Source organism: Cherax quadricarinatus, chromosome 9 (assembly GCF_038502225.1).
Source record: "Cherax quadricarinatus isolate ZL_2023a chromosome 9, ASM3850222v1, whole genome shotgun sequence".
NCBI classification, from domain to species: domain Eukaryota; kingdom Metazoa; phylum Arthropoda; class Malacostraca; order Decapoda; family Parastacidae; genus Cherax; species Cherax quadricarinatus.
The window spans coordinates 43,603,074-43,618,571 of NC_091300.1; the positions used below are offsets into that span (position 1 = coordinate 43,603,074).

Sequence of the window (15,498 nt, forward strand, 5' to 3'; positions counted from 1 at the left end):
GGTTTTTAATCGGTATGCGGGGCAAAAATTTTCCGATAAAAGTAATCGTTATGCGGAAAAATCGCTATGCGATGCCATCGTTATGCGGGGGTCCACTGTATTTGACTGGCTCGTCCTCCTTATTTTTTACTACTACTACTACTACTACTACTATTACTACTACTACTACTACTACTACTACTATTACTACTATTACTACTACTACTACTACTACTACTACTACTGATGAAATTAAGACACATGTGCGGCGTCTGGTTGTCTTTGTTGTGGACGTTTCGCCATCCAGTGGCTGGCTGGATGGTGAAACATCTACGATAGGGATGCCCGAGTGTTGCACATGTGTCTTAATTTCATCTTGTCGGTATTATATACCATTCTTGTACTACTACTACTACCACCTCTCCCTGCCTATATATAGCCGTCCTGCTCCACTTCTGGTTAGTGTAACTTTGTCAATGGTCCAAGTCGGACCAAAACGTTGTCGTAAGCTTCTCTCTTTTATGTGCAGGTTATTTGTGTATCGTTCCAGTCACGGTATTGTGCCTTTTTTTGTTATTTATTAAATGATGTCATTGTCCAATAAATGTCCACCTAGCCATTCTAATATGCAGCGATGAATAAGTTGACATTATTTATACAATTATTACAATATTGCAGTAGTCTTCATAACACTAAATCTTCTTTTTTTATTTGAATAAAAATTTAAAATAGAAAGCAAGAGTAATATCATAGGGGCCTGAAGACATGACTGATAAACAAAGAAAATGTTATTTTAGAGCCAGGAATGTCTGCATTGTTCATTCTGGACCCTATTTTGAAATTGGCATATTTTTTAATCTGGGTGGTACTGGCCAAATTGCCAATTTCTGACCACTTTATTGGGTAGCTGAAATCGGTAAATGGGCGGTTTCTTGTACTCAATCGAAAGAACAAATGGAGTTCTAAGGAAATAGTTACGAGTTTGGTCGACTGGAACAATGGAATTAGCCGAAAATATTCGGGGCACTGGGGCAGTGAACGTATATATACGTTTGGACCGTTTACGAGTTAAAGAACAATAGCAACAATTTTTTTATTGTTGGTTTGTATCAACACATTTTGGAAACAATATAATGATAACAATGTACAGTGGACCCCCGCATAACGATTTTAATCCGTGCAAGAGGGGTAATTGTTATGCGAAATAATCGCTATGTGAATGAATTTTCCCCATAAGAAATAATGGAAATAAAATTAATCCGTGCAAGACACCCAAAAGTATGAAAAAAAAAATTTTTTACCACATGAAATGTTAATTTTAATACACAAACTGAAAAAGGCATGCACACTTACATGACACTTACTTTTATTGAAGATCTGGTGATCATTGATGGGATGGGAGGAGGGGAGAGAGAGTGTTAGTGTTTAGAAGGGGAATCCCCTTCCATTAAGACTTGAGGTGGCAAGTCCTTTTCTGGGGTTACTTCCCTTCTTCTTTTAATGCCACTAGGACCAGCTTCAGAGTCACTGGACTTCTTTTGCACAACATATCTGTCCATAGTGGCCTGTACCTCTCGTTCCTTTATGACTTCCCTAAAGTGTTTCACAACATTGTCAGTGTAATAATCACCAGGACGGCTTGCAATAGCTGTGTGAGGGTGATTTTCATCCATGAAGGTTTGCACTTCAAGCCACTTTGCACAGATTTCCTTAATCTTTGTAGTAGGCAACTTCCTCAATTTCTCTCTCCCCTCCTCTGAACCAGTTTCCTCAGGTCTGGCCTCTTGCTGTTGAAGTTGATCTATCAGCTCATCAGTGGTTAGTTCTTCATTGTCCTCCTCCACCAACTCTTCCACATCCTCCCCACTAACCTCCAACCCCAAGGACTTTCCCAATGCCACAATGGATTCCTCAACTGGCACAGGATTCTCAGGGTTAGCCTCAAACCCTTCAAAATCCCTTTTGTCTACACATTCTGGCCACAGTTTCTTCCAATCAGAGTTCAAGGTCTTCTTAGTCACTCCCTCCCAAGCCTTACCTATAAGGTTTACACAATTGAGGATATTAAAGTGCTCTCTCCAAAACTCTCTTAGAGTCAGTTGAGTTTCTGAGGTCACTACAAAGCACCTTTCAAACAGAGCTTTTGTGTACAGTTTTTTGAAGTTTGCAATAACCTGCTGGTCCATGGGCTGCAGGAGAGGAGTGGTATTAGGAGGCAAAAACTTCACCTTAATGAAGCTCATGTCCCCATAAAGTCGCTCTGCCACGTCTGTAGGATGACCAGGGGCATTGTCTAACACCAGGAGGCACTTAAGTTCTAATTTCTTTTCAGTTAGGTAATCTTTCACATTGGGGGCAAATGCATGGTGTAACCAGTTATAGAAAAAGTCCCTAGTGACCCATGCCTTACTGTTTGCCCTCCACAGCACACACAAATTATCCTTGAGGACATTCTTTTGCCTGAACGCTCTGAGAGTTTCAGAGTGATACACTAATAAAGGCTTAACTTTGCAATCACCACTAGCATTGGCACACATCAACAAAGTAAGCCTGTCTTTCATAGGCTTATGTCCTGGGAGTGCCTTTTCCTCCTGAGTAATGTAGGTCCTGCTTGGCATTTTCTTCCAGAACAGGCCTGTTTCATCACAATTAAACACTTGTTCAGGTTTCAGTCCTTCACTGTCTATTTACTCCTTGAATTCCTGCACATATTTTTCAGCCGCTTTGTGGTCTGAACTGGCAGCCTCACCATGCCTTATCACACTATGGATGCCACTACGCTTCTTAAATCTCTCAAACCAACCTTTGCTGGCCTTAAATTCACTCACATCATCACTAGTTGCAGGCATTTTTTTAATTAAATCCTCATGCAACTTCCTAGCCTTTTCACATATGATCGCTTGAGAGACGCTATCTCCTGCTAGCTGTTTTTCATTTATCCACACCAATAAGAGTCTCTCAACATCTTCCATCACTTGCGATCTTTGTTTCGAAAACACAGTTAAACCTTTGGCAAGAACAGCTTCCTTGATTGTCTTTCTGGTGCCCACAATAGTAGCGATGGTTGATTGGGGTTACTTGTACAACTTGACTAGGTCGGCGATACGCACTCCACTTTCATACTTATCAATGATCTCTTTCTTCATTTCTATTGGAATTCTCACCCTTATTGGTGTACAGTTGGCACTAGAAGCTTTCTTGGGGCCCATGGTCACTTATTTTCCAGAAACAGCACCGAAAACACTGTAATAATACGAAATATTCCGAGTGTATGCTTGGATGTTACCGCGGAGGCTGGCTGGTAAACAATGGCACGGGCGGCACATGTGAGGCTGGCTGAGGGCGCACATTGGACGCATCTCGGACGAAAATCGGTGAGCGGGTTTTTAATCGGTATGCGCGGCAAAATTTTTGCGATTAAAGCAAGGGGTATGCGGATTAATCGCTATGTGATGCCATTGTTATGCGGGGGTCCACTGTATGTATATATACACATTATGCACTATATTGGTCTCACACGCCACAAAAGTTACTTGAAAAAACAAAATATAAAAACAAAAGATAAACATAAAATAAAAGTAAAAATATTACCGAGTGAGCGGCAGTAGCCAATGTTGCTGTAAGCGATTCACTTTGTCAACTTCATGCCTCTATATCTCTTTAAGTACTGATCGCAAAATAATTATTTTAAAACATTCACAAAAATATTCTTAACCCTTTGACTGTCGTGGTCGTATATGTACGTCATAGGAGATACCGTGTTTGACGTATCTATACCCATAAATTCTAGCGGCTTCAATCAAACAGGAGAAAGCTGGTAGGCCCACATGTGAGAGAATGGGTCTCCATGGTCAGTGTGCACCACATAAAAAAAATCGGGGAGCCAGTGGTGCATTGTGGGAATACCATTTCAGTCGTCCTTTTTCAGCATGTCTAGCGGTAAGAAATATGTGACTTCCCTGCAAATCTGGGACTCTTCTCTTCCCAAGTGATGCTCTAACACAGATGGAAGTGTCAATGAAGATCAATTTCATGATTTCGAGGAGTTTGAGACCAAAAGCAATGGAGGAGGAGGAGGAGGAGGAAGAAGAGGAGGAGGAGGAAGAGGAGGAGGAGGAGGAGGAAGAGGAGGAGGAAGAAGAGGAGGAGGAAGGAAGGAGGAAGAGGAAGGAGGGAGGAGGAGGAAGGAGGGGGGGAGGAGGAGGAAGGAGGGGGGGAGGAGGAGGAAGGAGGGAGGAGGAGGGAGGAGGAAGAAGGAGGGAGGAGGAAGAAGGAGGGAGGAGGAAGAAGGAGGAAGAAGGAGGGAGGAGGTGGAAGGAGGGAGAAGGAGGAAGGAGGGAGGGAGGAGGAAGGAGGAGGAAAGAGGGAGGGAGGTGCAAGGTGGAAGGAGGAGGAAGAAGAAGAATAATAATAATAATAAGAATAATAATAATAAGAATAATAATAATAGTAATAATAATAATAATAATAACACCTAATACCTAATAATAATAATATGTAATAATATGTTCCCTTGAGGCATGAAAACAGTTCACCCCATGACAGTGACAAGATAAGGGGAGATAACATCTGATAAGAGCTGACCTTTGATGAGCATAAAGGAGGGTGGAGGGAGGGGGGCAGCTGTCCATCTGTCAGGAGGAGGAGGAGGAGGAGGAGGAGGAGGAGGAGGAGGAGGAGGAGGAGGAGGAGGAGGAGGAGATGACGACGAACAAACATTTGTCTGTCTGTCTATTTGTCTGTCTGCCAAGCTCACTGTCTATCCGTCTAGCTCTGTCTCAGAGAGAGCCACAAGACTGTCATCATCACGTTTACTCACATCTTCAAGCAGAGTATAGCACTTTGTCTGGATTTTTTGGGTTATCCTAGGTAATTTACACTATGTATAGTTGTATTTATGTGTACCTGTGAGACAGATATAGACAGAGAGAGAGAAAGAAAGACAGATTGAAAGAGATAGAATGAGGGAGAAAGATAATTAGATAGAATGGAGGGGGAAGCAGCATCCGACCCCATTGTTTTGACAGGCGGTAGGGGGAGTGAGTAATGAGACAATATGTCATTTTGACAGCTGCCGACTCCTGACTCAAAACAATTATAAGCCACACACTCGCACACAAGACAAGCTTGCTGAAGGGTGATAATAGCAGTTTTATGAAAGTATCTAGTGACTATATATGTGTATATATATTATAGAAACCAGAAGCAAGAAGGGAAGGCAGGAATGAAGGAAGTACTAGATGAAAGGAAGGACAAAAGTAATGAAGGACAGATGAAGGAATGTAGGAAGAGAGGTGGAATGCCCTCCAGGTAGGAAAGGAATGAAGGAAATTAGGAAGGAAGGAATGATGACACACGACCATTTACCTAGGATAACTACATAACACAACTGACTGCTAATACTTTGAAGAAAACTGCTCAGACGAGGTGTTTTGTCTTTGCACATAAAAAAAAACTTCAACAAAAATGAGCACACACTGATTTTATGTGTGAGAGTGTAAAACACCATTGTGTATGACACCATGTTTTATGTTTGAGGAGTGTAAAACACCACTGTGTATGACACCATGTTTTATGTGTAAGAGAGTAAAACACCACTGTGTATGACACCATGTTTCAGAGAGTTCCACAAGCTGCAGAACTTCTAGGAGTATGTTCAGTGACTGCATATTGGTATATATATTATAGAACAATAGTAATAAACAATTTTTTGTATTGTTTGTTTTTGTAAACAAGTTTTGTAAACAATATATTGATAATTATGTTTGTGTGCTTATTGTGTTGTATACAACGAGTTTTAGGCCCTCTCTTGTTCATAATTTACATTAATGACCTTGATGAAGGGATTACTAGTGACATGAGTAAGTTTGCTGATGATACAAAGATAGGCCATATAATTCACTCTGAGGAGGATATCAATGAACTCCAGGACGATTTGAACAAATTAATGTCTTGGTCTGAGAAATGGCAGATGAAGTTTAATGTGGATAAGTGTAAGGTACTTGCCCTTGGTAATGAAAATAACCCTCGAAGCTATAATCTAGGTGAAGTAGAGCTTGGTCATACAGAATGTGAAAAAGACTTGGGAGTCATGGTAAGCAGAAATCTAAAGCCAAGACAGCAGTGCCTCAGTGTGCGCAACAAGGCCAACAGATTACTTGGATTTATCTCAAGAAGTATAAGTAACAGAAGTCCAAAAGTTATTTTACAGCTCTATACATCACTAGTGAGGCCTCATTTAGATTATGCTGCTCAGTTTTGGTCCCCTTACTACAGGATGGATATAGACTCATTAGAGAACATACAGAGAAGAATGACTAAAATGATTTACTGTGTAAGGAACCTCCCGTATGAAGATAGACTTAAAGCCTTAAATCTCCACTCTCTGGAGAGGCGTAGAATGAGGGGAGATATCATTGAAGTGTATAAGTGGATGACGGGCATAAACAAGGGAGACATTAATAAAGTACTGAGGGGTGTCGAACCAGGTAAGAACCAGGAATAATGGATTTAAGTTGGATAAATTTAGATTTAGAAAGGACATAGGTAAGTACTGGTTTTCTAACAGAGTTGTAGATGCGTGGAACAGTCTTCCCAGTGGGGTGATAGAGGTTAGGACCTTGGGTAGCTTTAAGAAGAGACTGGACAAATATAGGAGTGGGAGGGGCTGGGTTTGATTGGTGTTGGGGGGTGCGGGAGTTGTTTCTTGAGTAGCTTTAGGTAGATGTCGTTTTGATAAGGACCTGCCTCGTATGGGCCAGTAGGCCTTCTGCAGTGTTCCTACATTCTTATGTTCTTATGTTCTTATATATGTACATTGCACCTTACTTTGGTCTCATAGGCCACATAAGTTATCTGAAAAAATAAAATAGTGAAAAAAACAACAAACCTTCAAATACAAGTAAACTAAAGTTTACCGGGTGAGCGGCAGTCGCCGCTGTTGCCATACGCGGCTCATTTTCTGCAAACTTCATGCCTCTATATCTCCGTAAGTACTGATGGGAAAAATTTTTTTTGGGGACTAAAACAATCAGAAAAATAATCTTAACATTTTCATAAGAAAAAATAATTTTTTTTTTCGAATATTTTGCGACACCAGGAGACACTTCAGGATTGGGCCTTTCGACAGGTAGGATTTTTTTTTTTTTTTTTTTTTAATATTTTTCTACACTGAGACCAAGTTTGGGATGAGGGGTCTCGACAGTGAAAGGGTTAAGCAACAAAAACAACATTATCATTTTTATTTTTGCAAGATACGGATATCTAAAAAAAAAGTTGTTCGGCTTTTCGGGGGCCCCAGGAATGTAACCCTACTTGCCCCATAAGTTCTTCAGTTTATATGACACGGATTTACATAACATGGCATTTTCAAGAACGTAACTACTGTGAAATATGAGGGTCTACTGTATATAAAATAGGCAATAACTTAAAAACACTTGAAATTTTGAGAAAGGTTCCATAATTGAGAAATGCAGAGTTAACAGAGGATGTAAACAAAGTGGCATGAGGATGCCATAACAGTAAATCAGGGAGTTGCATAAAAAAATTTTTGGTTATATGTAATTTGATATGTCTGTATTACTGAATTGCTGTAAAGTGCGGCCCTCCTGCAGAAATAAAAAAAAACTAAATTAATGAATATTATCACATAGTAGACTAACAGAAATGGAAACAATGAAAGTAAAACAGTTTAGTAACAAAAATCTAAATTAGCAAATATGTATTATAATCATTATATTTATGGGAAAAAAGGTGAAGCTATAAGGTGACATACAATGTCAGAAGAATGGTAGGGGGAGGATTAATCAGATTTGATCAGAGGATGGGAAACCGCTTTAATTCCTTGGATCAAGAGCCCTTCACTGGCATTAAGGCATGCCCTGTCCTCTTTTCTCTTAACCCTTTGAGGGTTTTGGTCGTACTAGTACGTCTTACGCATAGGGGTTTTTGTCGTACTAGTACGCATAAATTCTGGCGGCCTCAAATCTCGCAGGAAAAGGCTGATAAGCCTAGATGTGAGAGAATGGGTCTGTGTGGTGGGTGTGCGCAGTAGGAAAAAAATCTGGGACCCAGTGGTGCATTGTGGGAATGCCATCATAGTACACAATTTCCACCGTGCCCTGCGGTAAGAAGTTCCTCACTCCACGGAGAATTGGGACACTTTTGTTCCCCAGTGACAGTTCTAATACAGATGGAAGTGACAGTGAAGATGAGTTTCAAGGTTCTGGTGAGGTTTTGACCGAAACTAATGACCATAATATGGGTAATAGTGAGGAAAACCCAGACAACCCACAGCCTTCCACCTCTGGTGCTGGGCCGTCGTTCAATTGTACCAGAATCAAAGAGGAAACTCCTATTTTCCAAAATCCCAGACTCAGATGTGAGCATTGGTGATGATAATGATAGTGATTATGAACTACAAGCTCTTCAAACTTGTTCCAAGAATGGAGGAGGAGGAGGAGGCAGAGGAGGAGGAGGCAGAGGAGGAGGAGGCAAGAGGAGGAGGAGGCAAGAGGAGGAGGAGGCAAGAGGAGGAGGAGGCAGAGGAGGAGGAGGAGGAGGAGGAGGAGGAAGAGGAGGAGGAGGAGGAGGAGGAGGAAGAAGAGGAGGAGGAGGAGGAGGAGGAGGAGGAGGAGGAGGAGGAGGAAGAGGAGGAGGAGGAGGAGGAGGAAGAGGAAGAAGAAGAATACGTAATGATAACAATAATACCTAATAATAACACATAATAATAATAATACATAATAATAATAATACATAATAATAATAGGTAATAATAATAATATGTAATAATAAATGTTCACCCATGACAGTAACAAGATAAGGGGAGATAACATCTGATAAGTGCTGAGGTTTGATGAGGGTAAATGAGGGTAGAGCTGATGCCAAAAGATGAGATGAACATCGCCCTCCCTTTGTTTTTGCTGGTATACTAACATTTCTGTCTGTCTATTTGCCTGTCTGTCAAGCTCCCTGTCTATCCATCTAGCTCTCTGTCTCAGAGAGCCACAAGACTGCGTCATCACTTTTACTCACATCTTCAAGCAGAGTATAGCACTTTGTCTGGGTTTCTTGGGTTATCCTAGGTAATTTATACTATGTATACTTGTATTTATGTGTACCTGTGAGACAGAGATAGACAGACAGATAGAAAGAGAGAGACAGATTGAAAGAGATAGAATGAGGGAGAAAGATAAAACACCATTGTGTATGACACCATGTTTCAGAGTTCCACAAACTGCAGAACTAATAGGAATATGTTCAGTGACTGTATATTGGTATATATATTATAGAACAATAATAATAAACAATGTTTTGTATTGTTTGTTTTTGTAAACAAGTTTTGTAAACAATATATTGATAATTATGTTTGTGTGCTTATTGTGTTGTATACAACGAGTGTATATATGTACATTGCACCTTACTTTGGTCTCATAGGCCACATAAGTTATGTGAAAAAATAAAATAGTGAAGAAAACAACAAACCTTCAAATACAAGTAAACCAAAGTTTACCGGGTGAGCGGCAGTCGCCGCTGTTGCCATTCGCGGCTCATTTTCTGCAAATTTCATGCATCCATATCTCCGTAAGTATTGATGGTAAAATTTTTTTGTTTATCCTATAATGTTTAGAAAAAAAAACTCTATTTTTTCATAAGAAAAAATAATTTTTTTTTTTTTGAAATTTGGCCGACCCTGAGAACGAGTTTCGGAGAGGGCCTGTCGACCCTCAAAGGGTTAAGGGAAATCAACAAACAAAAGCATCAGGATCATAAAATGCTGTACAATAGTTCTATGAAGATGATAGGTCAATAACTAATGAGTTTGGGTAACTCCCAGAAAAATTTCATAGAGCAGAGCAAATGAGGAGGATGTAACAGGGTGGATGGACAGCAATGAGCTATTTACAGCCAACTATTAATAGAATCAATGAACACAGTTAACTGACATAAGTTATATCAATACATGAATGCTAACAATGTAAATGCAATTAATACTATAAAAATTTGGCTGGATGCCACATTCACCTCAGAGCATCGTTTTCTGACATTCCGGGCATTCAGGTATGCTTTTGCCAGTTGTATCCAGAATTCTTCAATAGGCTGATCATCTCCATTACTATGATGGGCAACCAATACTTGTGGATACAGCTCGAGCAGTGTGCGTGATTCATCATCATTCCAACTCAACTGCGAATGGACTAAAATATTTTGAATTAAATTTCAGTGATTATATATTATTTATTTCTTAAAATTTTTCATTATATTTAAGTATTGCATTGCATACCGGTTGAACTCACTCAGGCAGTAATAACTTACAAGATGCACTACACTGCACAATTTTTTTTTTTAAATCTGTACTTAGTCAAGCATATCTTTCAATACACTGCAAGCTGTACCTTTACCCTTAAATTGTCCAAACGTAGATCTACGTTGATGTGCAAAGTGCTCCGAACGTAGATCTACTTCTGATTTTACATGCTTTCAAATGGTTCTAGAAAATGAAGGTCGGGGTGTTACACACGTCAACATAGATTTATGCTTGGACAGTTTAATTAAGGGTTAAAGGCTACCTTAATCATAACTTTCTAATCTTATGCCCACCTTTTCATGTACTTTACAGTTATCTGTATCCAATAATAGAGTAATATTCCTAATACAGCATTTTCATCCCAACATAATTCCTGGTATTACTAAATTTAACCTTTTCATTGCCAAAACCCTTGGTCACAAACTTGCTCTCAGAGTCGAAGAATTTAACCCTTTCAGGGTCCAAGGCCAAAATCTGAAGTGGTGCTCCAGTGTCCAAGAAATTTAAAAAAAAAAAAAAAAAAAAAAAAAAAAAAAAAAAAAAAAACTCACAGAATTAAAGATAATCTTTCCTCCGTAAGCCATGCGTGTTGTAAAAGTCAGCTAAAATGCCAGGAACAATGGGCTAGCAACCCCTTTTTCTGTAATAAATTACTAAAAAGAATAAGAAGAAAATTGTCAAAGTGGGAAGTCTGAATGTGCGTGGATGTTGTGCAAATGATAAGAAAGAGATGATTGTGGATGTTATGAATGAGAAGAAGCTGGATGTCCTGGCTTTAAGTGAAACAAAGCTAAAGGGGGTGGGAGAGTTTCAGTGGAGAGGAATAAATGGCATTAGGTTAGGGGTTTCAAATAGAGTTAGAGCTAAAGATAGAGTAGCAATAATGTTGAAGGATAAGTTATGGCAGGAAAAGAGGGACTACAAATGTATTAATTCAAGGATTATGTGGAGTAAAATAAAGGTTGGATGTGAAAAGTGGGTTATAGTAAGGGTATATGCACCTGGAGAAGCGAGAAGTGTAAAGGAGAGAGAGAGATTTTGGGAAATGTTGAGTGAATGCGTGGGGAGTTTTGAACCAAGTGCGAGAGTAATGGTGGTTGGGGATTTCAATGCTAAAGTGGGTAAAAATGTTGTAGAGGGAGTAGTAGATAAATTTGGGGTGCCAGGAGTAAATGAAAATGGGGAGCCTTTAACCCTTTGACTGTTTCCGACGTATAAATACGTCTTACGAGCCAATGTTTCTGACGTATTTCTACGCATAAATTCTAGCAGCTTCAAATCAAGCAGGAGAAAGCTGGTAGGCCCACATGTGAGAGAATGGGTCTCCATGGTCAGTATGCACAGCATAAAAAAAAAAAATCAGGGAGCCAGTGGTGCACTGTTGGAACGCCATTTCTGTAGCCCTTGTTCAGCATCCCTTGCAGTAAGAAATATCTGATTCCCCAGCAAATCTGGGCCTCTTCTCTTCCCATATGATTGATTCTAACACAGATGGAAGTGTCTGTGAAGATCAATTTCATGATTTGGAGGAGTTTGAGACCAAAAGCAATGGAGGAGGAGGAGGGGAGGAGGGGAGGGGAAGGAAGGAGGAGGAGGAGGAGGAGGAGGAGGAGGAGGGAAGGAAGAGGAGGAGGAGGAGGAGGAGGAGGAGGAGGAGGAGGAGGAGGAGGAGGAGGAGGAGGAGGAAGAAGAAGAAGATGTAATAATATTGTTCCCTTGAAGCAAGAAAAAAAAAGTCCACCCCATGACAGTGACAAGATAAGGGGAGATAACATCTGATAAGAGCTGACTTTGATGAGCATAAAGGAGGGTAATATTACATGACCATAGCCCTCCCTTTGTTTTTGCTGGTACACAAACATTTCTGTCTGTCTATTTGTCTGTCTGTCAAGCTCCCTGTCTGTCCATCTAGCTCTCTGTCTCAGAGAGAGCCACAAGACTGTGTCATCACGTTTACTCACATCTTCAAGCAGAGTATAGCACTTTGTCTGGATTTCTTGGGTTATCCTAGGTAATTTACACTATGTATACTTGTATTTATGTGTACCTGTGAGACAGAGATAGGCAGACAGATAGAAAGAGAGACAGATTGAAAGATATAGAATGAGGGAGAAAGATAATTAGATAGAATGGAGGAGGGGAAGCAGCATCCGACCCCATTGTTTTGACAGGCGGGAGGGGGGAGTGACTAATGAGACAATATGTCACTTTGACAGCTGCCGACTTCTGACTCAAAACAATTATAAGCCACACTCTCGCACACAAGACAAGGAGGAGGAGAAGGAGGAGGAGGAGAAGGAGGAGGAGGAGGAAGGAGGAGGAGGAGGAGGAGGAGGAGGAGGAGAAGGAGGAGGAGGAGAGGAGGAGGAGGAGGAGGAGGAGGAGGAGGAGGAGGAGGAGGAGAAGGAGGAGAAGGAGGAGGAGGAGGAGGAGGAGGAGAAGGAGGAGGAGGAGGAGGAGGAGGAGGAGGAGGAGGAGGACGGAGGAGGAGGAGGAGGCAGGAAGGAGGAGGAGGAGGAGGAGACAGGAAGGAGGAGGAGGAGGAGGAGGAGACAGGAAGGAGGAGGAGGAGGAGACAGGAAGGAGGAGGAGGAGGAGGAGGAGAAGGAGGAGGAGGAGGAGGAGGAGGAGGAGGAGGAGGAGAGGGAGGAGGAGAAGAAGAAGAAGGAGGAGGAGGAGGAGGAGGAGAAGAAGAAGGAGGAGGAGGAGGAGAAGAAGAAGGAGGAGGAGAAGGAGGAGGAGGAGAAGAAGAAGGAGGAGGAGAAGGAGGAGGAGGAGGAGGAGGAGGAGGAGGAGGAGGAGGAGGAGGAGAAGGAGGAGGAGGAGAAGGAGAAGGAGGAGGAGGAGGAGGAGGAGGAGGAGGAGGAGGAGGAGGATTCTTTGTTTGTTTTTGTAAACAAGTTTTGTAAACAATATATTGATAATTATGTTTGGGTGCTTATTGTGTTGTATACAACGAGTGTATATATATACATTGCACCTTACTTTGGTCTCATAGGCCACATAAGTTATGTGAAAAAATAAAATAGTGAAAAAAACAAAAAACCTTCAATTACAAGTAAACTAAAGTTTACCGGGTGAGCGGCAGTCGCCGCTGGTGCCATACGCGGCTCATTTTCTGCAAACTTCACGGCTCTATATCTCGGTAAGTACCGATGGCAAAATTTTTTTTTTTGGACTAAAACACTCAGAAAAATAATCTTAACATTTTCATAAGAAAAAATTATTTTTTTTTTTTGAATATTTGGCGACATAGAATGACAGTTTCAGAGAGGGGCCTGAAACAGTCAAAGGGTTAATTGAGCTATGTGTAGAAAGAGGTTTCGTAATAAGTAATACATATTTTATGAAGATGATAAATAAATATACAAGGTATAATACAGCACGTAATGAAAGTACAGTGGACCCCCGGTTAACGATATTTTTTCATTCCAGAAGTATGTTCAGGTGCCAGTACTGACCGAATTTGTTCCCATAAGGAATATTGTGAAGTAGGTTAGTCCATTTCAGACCCCCAAACATACACGTACAAAAGCACTTAAATAAATACACTTACATAATTGGTTGCATTGTGAGGTGATCGTTATGCGGGGGTCCACTGTACAGTGGACCCCCGAGTTTCGTGAATAATCTGTTCCAGAGAGGCTGCCGAAAGTCAAAATTCACAAAACTCGAAACCATTTTCCCCATAAGAAATAATGGAAATAAAATTAATCTGTTCCAGACACCCAAAAATATTAAAATAAAATATTTTTTTTTTTCAAATTAACCCTTTGAGGGTCGACAGGCCCTCCCCGAGACTCGTTCTCAGGGTCGGCCAAATTTAAAGAAAAAAAAAATTTCTTATGAAAAGATAGAGGATCTTTTCCCAATCATAATGACACCAAAAGTATGAAATTTGATGGAAAACTTACGGAATTATGCTCTTGCGAAGTTAGCGGTCTCGGCGATGTTTACGCATCGGCGATTTTGCCCACTTTGAGCCTCATTTTCGGCCAATTCCACAATACTAGTCGACAAAACACATGAATATTTCGCTAGAACTCCATTTTTTCTATCGAATGAGTGCAAGAAAGCATCCATTTACCAATTTCAACTATCCAGTACAGTGGTCAGAATTTAGCAATTTTGCCAATTTCACACAAATTTCGAAAGATGACAATTTCCGAATAGGGTCCAGAATAAACAAGAAAGACATTCCTGGCACTAAAATGGCATTTCCTTTGCTCATTAGTCACATCTCAAGGCCCCTCTTACATTCTTTTGCTTTCCACTTTGAATTTTTATTCTCACAAAAAACTGAAGATTCTTTTATGCAGACTACTGCATAAGTGTAAAAAATGGTATAAATAATATTGGCGCACTTGCGAAAAAATATTAGACTCACCAGTTGACGTGTATTGGACGCTTGGCATGATTTGTTTACTTTTGAACTTTGGTAAAAATTGAACATTTCTGCTACTTTGAGCTCAATTTCAAGGTACTTTTCATTGTAAAACCAATCAAAATCATCTCAATTTCTCTAACATGTCTTCCATTCTAAAAAATGAGACCAAGAAAACTAGAATACAACAATAAATACCATACGAAAATACAGTGCAAAGTCGCTGTTTTATTAAAAAAAAACTGTGAAAGTTTTTTTTTTTCTGAGTATGCACTGTCTGCTGCAGGATTTTTTTGTACTGTGCACACTGACCACACAGACCCATTGTTTCATATGTAGGCCTACCAGCGTTCTCCCACTAGATTTGAGGATTTGAGGACACTAGAATTTAGGCATACTAGTACGTCAAAAACCATGGGTCGTAAGCCGTACTAGTATGGCCGAAACCCTCAAAGGGTTAAATGAAGATTTACATACTGAAATCAATGAGAAATCAAGTACATGCATATAAAAAATAATAATATTACGCTTACCTTTACTGAAGACTTCTGGGTGGACGGAACACGGGAGGAGGGGATAGGAGGGAGGTGTACACTATTGTTTGGAAGGAGAATCTCCTTCCAATAGGACTTTAGGTAGCAAGTCCTTATCTGGGGTTACTTCCCTTCTTCTTTTAACCCTTTCAGGGTCCGTCCCGTAGATCTACGGCTTTATGTTCAGGGTCCAAACCGTAGATCTACGTCATGAGCTCAGCTCACTCTGATAAACTGTGAGTGGTACATTTGGGCCTAGATATGAGAGAATACATCTATGTGGTATGTGTGCACCA

At 40.5% G+C, this 15,498-nt stretch overlaps 1 protein-coding gene across 1 annotated transcript in view; it reads right to left on the bottom strand.

Moving 5' to 3' along the window:
* Positions 1–15,498, bottom strand: part of LOC128685938 (uncharacterized) — a gene marked incomplete at its 5' end in the record, with an annotated part of 637,739 nt that overhangs the window by 544,018 nt on the left and 78,223 nt on the right. Inside the window, 1 exon segment of the mRNA XM_070083119.1 lies at positions 10,003–10,175. Within this exon segment, the coding sequence (XP_069939220.1) occupies positions 10,003–10,175 (173 nt within the window).